Source organism: Frankliniella occidentalis, unplaced genomic scaffold (genome assembly GCF_000697945.3).
Source record: "Frankliniella occidentalis isolate FOCC.00 unplaced genomic scaffold, Focc_3.1 Scaffold3672, whole genome shotgun sequence".
In the NCBI taxonomy this organism is placed as follows: Eukaryota; Metazoa; Arthropoda; class Insecta; order Thysanoptera; family Thripidae; genus Frankliniella; species Frankliniella occidentalis.
The window spans coordinates 1072-8074 of record NW_026270727.1 but is presented as its reverse complement, the minus strand read 5'-3'; the positions used below and the strand labels follow the sequence as shown (position 1 = coordinate 8074).

At 53.7% G+C, this 7003-nt stretch overlaps 2 protein-coding genes across 2 annotated transcripts; both read left to right on the top strand.

The window, feature by feature from the left end:
* Positions 1-1476: 1476 nt before the first annotated feature.
* Positions 1477-1770, top strand: LOC127752073 (allatostatin-A receptor-like; the record flags this gene model as incomplete). The annotated part of the gene is made up of 1 exon (XM_052276615.1): positions 1477-1770. A coding segment is annotated over one exon (279 nt), but the record flags the coding sequence as incomplete, so codon positions are not given.
* A 2258-nt stretch (positions 1771-4028) lies between these two features.
* On the top strand, positions 4029-6369 carry LOC127752074 (uncharacterized). Its single transcript, XM_052276616.1, has 2 exons — positions 4029-4512; positions 4593-6369. Exons 1-2 carry the CDS (start codon positions 4185-4187, stop codon positions 6107-6109), a joined length of 1845 nt encoding a protein of 614 aa, XP_052132576.1. The 5' UTR covers positions 4029-4184; the 3' UTR covers positions 6110-6369.
* Positions 6370-7003: the final 634 nt, after the last annotated feature.

Sequence of the window (7003 nt, the reverse complement as noted above, 5' to 3'; positions counted from 1 at the left end):
CTCGCCTCCTCCTTCCCCCGCCCTCCGCCCCGGGCTTCTCTCCCCTCGCTCTCCCTCTCCTTTCATCTCTCCGTCTGATCATGTCATCCTCCTTTCGCCTCTCGCTCCTTTTCATCTAATACACTTTCCTCTTCATTTCTCTTCGGAGATTGATGGAGATTCATTGAGTGTGCTCTCGCGAGGAGGGAGTGGGAGGTACGGAGAGGGGAGAGCGGGTGAACGAAACGAATCATTCTCCATCACGCTCTCACGCACACATGCGCTGATAATCCGCGAATCAAAGACCTCATCAAACCGCATGATTAGACCCCTCTATAACGAACGACGCCCCGGTAAATGGCGAACGCGCACTCAACGGCGCCGCGTTGTAGTTTCCGGTCGCGCGAAGAAAACAAAAAAATCCCATCCTAATCGCAAACGAATGAACGAATGGAAAACGGAGTGCTGGGGATAAAAAAAAGCGTCGTCACTTTATTGATTCGTGTAGTCGTCTTATTTATTCCTCATTTGCCAACAAAATGCTGCTTCGCAGCTCTCACAAAGCAGCTGCGTTCTAAGCCTAATGTGCCGCATAGCATTATAACTGGATGAACTATGTCAAAAGCGAGGCATCGCGGAGCCTGTTATTGGGTTCCCATACGCGGGACGTCGGCCGGCGCTCTTCCTCGTAGCCGCGCTGCTGCGTTGCTGCGTTCATTTAAGCCTTGCTCAGCTCCTTCCTCGTAGAGAGCGTCCGTTCGATAGATGTAAGCTCTTGTTGCCGAGATGGTTCAAAGAGACTCTGAAACTTGGTACCGAGCCGTGCAAGGCCGCGCGGGTACAAGCGGAACTTACCTGCCCGCTCTAGCCAGGCGCGTGTCCTCACCAGCCGTGCACACGCTAAAAGGCTTCGCTATGTCGCCTAGCAGCAAGTTTCACAGCCACAAGCAGATTGAGTAATTTAAATGCAGTCCATTGAGAATCTAGTTAGATGTTTTGCTAATCCGACTACCAGAGGAAATACAGAGCAGGTTCTACAAAACGCGACTGTTTTTAAATAAATGACTTGGAAGGTTGCCAAGTCTGAAATCGCACTAGGGTGCCCAGCACCTCAGCGTTTTTCAATTGAGCCCTCCTGGTTGTGGGCCCAACTGCAGGAGGCTCTCTGCGAGCGCGTACCTACCAAGGATATCGAGGGCTTTGGCTTTTGGCGATCGTTATTTTGCTCGCAACGTTACGATTTACCGCAGCCATATCGGGGCGTGGCGGGGCGTGTCGGGGCGACAAACTCCGCCAAAGTCGTGCGTGCGCGGTATATTGCCCGAGTCCAGGCTGTAGGCTGGCCGCAGCCACCCCCTTCGGGACGTCTCAGGGTCATTACAACACAAGGGCCTCGCCCCCCCCCCCCCCCCACACACACACACACACACACACACACACACACACACACAGGGCCTCTCCTTTCCCGCCTCTAACACACATATATTCGGTGCGCAGGTGGTGCTGGTGGTGGCGGCCAACCAGCAGATGCGCAGCACCACCAACCTGCTCATCATCAACCTGGCCGTGGCCGACCTGCTCTTCATCGTGTTCTGCGTGCCGTTCACCGGCACCGACTACGCGCTCACCTTCTGGCCGCTGGGCGACACCTGGTGCAAGATCGTCCAGTACCTCATCGTGGTCACGTCCATGGCGTCCGTCTACACGCTCGTGCTCATGTCGCTCGACCGCTTCCTTGCCGTCGTCTACCCCATCTCGTCCATGACGGTGAGTTAAACGATAGTGCAGGGAAAATTCAAGTGTGTGAATGTCACACACCCGCAAGTGCGACACACCTGTAGGTGTGTGTGTGTGTGTGTGTGAACAACATTTGCGGACATTGGGGAAGAGAGTGTAAATTTCAAATGAAAGTTTACACCATTACTCTTTTAAGTGTACGAATGTCACACTTGCGTTTTCAGTGAGTGTATGTGATAATTGCCGTGATATGAAGGCGGTCCCCGGGTCGCGCTGCGCCAGTCGCATTTTAGCCACCGCGAGGGCTTCTTTTTTTTGTAGAGTCGACGGAAAGAAATTGAATTGCTCCCCGATAAATGGTTTTCTCGTCAATTTCGGGCGGCGCAAGGGCGGGCTGCTGCGACTTCTTGAAAGGAACGATGGCAAGGAAGGAGGGGGGATCGGGAGGGGGGCATTTAATTCTTTTCGCTCGGTGACGGCGGTGACTTAATTACCGCCCAGCGATCTGCCATCTGCAGCGGCCCGCGCCTTGGCGGCTCGGCGAGGGGAAAGAATGGGCCATGCACTTTATTTAAACTGGAGAGAGGCTCCCTGAGGAGGGAATGAATGAAAGAGTATCCTGACTGCCGCGCCCCGCTGCTGTGTTGTTCGCCGTCGCCGCACGCCTATAGTCATTTCGACTTTGAGCTCTCATTTTCTTTCCCCCTCGCGCCGTTGCCGACCCTTTTCTACAATCCGCCATTTTTGTTCACCAGTTTTCTGGAGGGGTTTCCTCAGCTTTCACATGAATTCATAGCGAATCGCTCGAAAACGATATCGTTTTACACACGTGTTTTGTTTGGCCGTGTGTAAAGGAGGAGGCCACGACACAGTTTGCTGGTCCTTTGTGACCTCTCCAGTCTCGTCGCCGGCACGTCGCACGACGCCTGGGCTGTGGTCTCTGCCACCTCCGCCCCCGGACCCGTTGTTATCCCCCGCCCAGCCGAGTAACGTGAGACTGCACCGTCTCACCAGCCGGGCTGCGCGGGCGGCAGGCGGACCAAGAGGTTGACGGTGTTAGTATTCCGCTCCTCATGGTTCGTCTAAGCAGCCCATCAGCCCCTTAGCCCCTTTCCGACTCGGAAATGATTTCTCCTGCAGTGCACACGGAAGGCGAGCAGAGTGAGATATAATAATACTTCACTGTTTAAAATTCTGTACTCAGACACAGAATTCATACAGATCGTCCTGTACTTCCATACTTCGGTCAAAATCTGTTCGACTGGTATGTGAGGGATATAGACATTGCTTGAAAAGAACTTTCCTCCAGAATAAGGTACAGTGCAAACTACAGGATTACACTGTTTTCAAAATTACCGCCAGTCCATTCTGTACGTATTTACTGTTGTAATTTTTAACGGTGTTCTCTCTTGATTCTTAAGCGGTCCGTTAAAGAGGCGCCCGGGTACATGGGCGTGCAGCGGGTTATTTGCGTGACAGCGCTGGAGAGGTCTGGAGAACGCCGCCCAAATTATTCTAGCACGTCCCCCTGGGGTAGGGTAAGATGCCCTATTGTGGCCAGTGTACCATTGATGGCCACCCTCGTCTTTTGGCCCCCATTACCGCCAACCGAGCGACATTTGAGATGCGCGCCTTTTACGTCCGTATTCTGTCATGTATTGGCAGCATGGTTCCGCCAGTGACGTAGTTCGGCCGCGTCCCGGAAGAGCGCACGACAGCATCGCGCGAGACGCTGCACTGTCGTCCGCTCCGCCAGTGGTTTTCTTAGGTAGTCTGTTTAGTGCGGCGTTCCGGAAGAAGCGTTGCCGTTCGGCGTGTACTGATCGGAGCTACTCGACAAGCATATCTACTGAACCGGAAAAAGGTGAGCTACAAATCTACGATGCGACTTTTTTTTAAAACAAAAAAATAGCGGTGAAAGGGGGGGTGGCCACTATTGGGACAGCATAAACAATGCATGTCCTAATGTGGCCACACTACCAATATATGATGTATTACTCTCGTTAACGTGGGAAGAACGACTGAGGATGTTAGCCACGTAGTCGTCAGACAATAGTGTTGTGTTTACCACTGCGGGCCACTCGCTATTTTGCAGCGAACTGCCGAGAGTGAGCGAGAGAGAGCGACGCGGCCGCTGTTTGTTGGTGGGCGTGCGGCCCAGCGCTCTGCATGCCTGGTTGGGGTCGTCTGCTCGCATAGCCACCTCGGCTAGGTGCGATCGGAACTGTAGCCGACTCCCCCCCCCCCGCCTCTCTCTCCCCCCCCCCCCGCCTCTCTCTCGCTCCCTGTGCAGGAGCGCCGCCAAGCGTGCGCCAAGCCTTGCCGGCGACTGGACGCACTGCTGCCCAGCGATCGGCGTTCGCCCTGCGCTGGCGTTGCCCCGAGGGAATGCCCAAGCGGTAGTGAGAAGCAGGAAATGTGCATGTTGTTTTAAATATTAATTCTATTATTTTACGTAGGTGTGGCGCATGGCTCCAAAATCATTTCGCAAAGAACAAGAGGAACGCGTGCGTGCAGCCGTGGAAGATGTCCGGAAGCGTCACATGGCCATCAACGCTGCAGCGAAGGAGCACAATGTGCCCCGAGGTACGCTACGGCATCGGCTTCGGGGGGTCGACCCGCAGCGAGGCCGTCGCCCAGTACTGACTCCAGAAGAAGAGCAGCTTCTTGTGGACTGGATTTTGGATTGTTCTCGGAAGGGTTTCCCTCGGCGGAAAATGGATGTGCTTTTGAGCGTCAAAGAATTTCTAGACAAGGCTCCCGAAAGAGAACATTCATTTGCTAATAATTTACCAGGTATAGCGTACACCATACATTTTCGCTTCAATGTTCATGTCGTTACGAACAGACTTCTTACTTCTGTTTTCAATTCTCAGGAACCAAATGGTACCGCCTCTTTCTGAAGAGACACCCTAACCTTTCGGAACGAACACCAGAGGGCATAACCAGAGCAGCAGGGAACGTGAGCGAGCAAGATATCCGAAAATGGTTTGAGGAGATTCGAGTCATACTGGAAGAGGAAGGTGCGTTGGAAGCCCTCAAAGACCCTGACAGAGTTGGGAATGGGGATGAAAGCAATTTTCGACTTTGTCCAAATAAATCGTTTGTTCTTGCTGAAAAGGGGGCCAAGGATGTCTATGAGGTCTCTCCCACTAGCGATGACAAGTTCGCTGTTACGGTAATGTTTGCGTACACGGCATCTGGGAAAAGGGTAGAGCCCATGATCATTTTTCCGTACAAGAGAGTGCCAGCCGCACTTGTGAAAAGTGTCCCTCCTGCTTGGGGGATAGGCAGGTCAGATTCCGGATGGATGACCGCTGAAACCTTTTATGAATGGATAAGTAGCATTCTAGCTAATTTTCTTGAATTCAACAAAATCAAGACCCCGTTTATTCTCTTTGTTGACGGGCATAAAACACATTTGACACGGGAGACTAGTTCTCTCTGCAAAGAGCTTGGCATTGTACTGATTGCCTTGTATCCCAATGCCACACACATCCTACAACCGTGTGACGTGGCTGCGTTCCGGCCTCTGAAAGCTGCCTGGTCGCGTGCCCTTTTGGAGTGGCGCCGTAAGCACCCTCATGATTCTCTAACTAAAGAATGCATTGGTCCGATACTGAACACTGCTCTGCAAAAGGACATGACCCTGTCTCTTGTCAATGGATTTAGAGTGACTGGACTTCACCCCTTCAACCCTGACGCTGTTAATTACAAGAAATGCAAAGGACACGTAAACAGGGCCCCAGAGACCGAGGCAGAACAACAGCAAGCGGATCTCCCAGTAACGCTTACTATGACAAATTTCCAGGACTTGGTAGGGGAAGAAATAATCCGCTCCCTGCAGAGTTCCGCACCGGAGCTGCAAGACAATGCAGCTTTGGCAGCACTGCACCGGGTGTATTCCGCTCTGCAAGGCAAGCCGAGGAAAGAGCATGTTACTGTGGCGGTCGTGAGCACAGAATCGGTAGCCGGCTCCTCACAGGCACTAGATGAAAGCCCTATGCAAGTGGATCTCAGCTTGGTGCGGCAGGAACCGTTAGACGACGACCCCGACGACCCACCCGAGGTTGACGCCGAACCTCGCCCGGGAAGTAGCGCCTCTAGCGTGTCCTTGCGGGATGTCCTTGTGTGGCCTCACAGTCCCAAGCGCAAGGGCAAGCGGAAGATGGAACGTATGCCCTACGTCACCACGTCCAAGAGATGGCGCGAGATGCAGGAAGAGAAAGATAGGAAGAAGAAGGAGGAGGAGGCCGAGAAGGAGGCGCGAAAGGAGGCGCGCATTGCTAAGAAGGCTCTCCAGGACGCCGAGAAGGCTGCTAAAGAAGCTGCCGCTGCAGCCAGGCGTCTACAGGCTGCGCCAGAACGGCGCAGGACTCGCCAAACCAAGTAATTTCTAGGGTGGCCATCAATGGGCACAAGGGTGGCCATCAATGGGCAAGGTGTGGCCATCAATGGGCAAAATGAACTGTTTCTTTACTAATTTTTTTATCTATGAATAAACTTTAATTTGACGTTTTCGCACGTGGTGGTATTTTCTTTGAACCTTCTAATACACTCCTGATTTTTCTGGTGTAGATGTGACGTATGGCTGCGGCTTGGTGGAGGAAAAAGCAAGGGCGTGCGCTTAAAGTGGCCATCATAGGGCACCTTACCCTACTAGACTAGCAGTGCCTGGAGCAATTTGCACTAAAGCCGCGGTTTATAAATGCATGACACGGTCAGACGGGGGTGGCTGGGGATGGAGGGGTGAGGGGGAGAGAAGAGGCGCAGGCACGAGCCGCCAGAGCAGTGTCGCTTCGTCAGTGGTTCATGGAAAAGTTTCTGTCGGGCCTTGCGAGCGCGGAACGCGCGGAAACCTCGCAGCTGGACCCGAACCGCGAGGTGTGAGTGGCCTGCTCGTCACGATGTTCGCGGCAGCAGCCCCTCACCGTCCCCTTTCAACTTTTCCTCTTCCGGGAAGGGGGTTTGCGTGGGGATGAGGGGGTGCCTCTCTCTCACCACTTCCTGGGCCAGGTTCCCTCCCGCTCACATTTCCTATCTCTTTCCCCGCCCTCTTCTCCCTCTTACAATCCCTTCCCCCGCCACCCTCCAACCGCAGAAACCCTTCCTCGCACCACGCGTCCCTGTCCCTCACACCCGCCCAAGGCCGCAGGCAGGACTCAGGTGGGGGGAAATAAGGCACCATGTGCCTTCCCAAAAAATGGATGGAGGGGAAACCGGGGCCCGCCGCACAGGGAGGTGGAGTGATTTCCCTTTCGTAATCATGGGAAATGTCGACGCAAGG

Bases quoted from the DNA above. Each gene is read 5' to 3' on its own strand.
- LOC127752074 (XM_052276616.1), top strand. From the start codon at position 4,185: ATGGCTCCAAAATCATTTCGCAAAGAACAAGAGGAACGCGTGCGTGCA. The intron at 4,513-4,592 runs GTATAGCGTACA...TTCAATTCTCAG, and splicing joins ATTTGCTAATAATTTACCAG to GAACCAAATGGTACCGCCTC.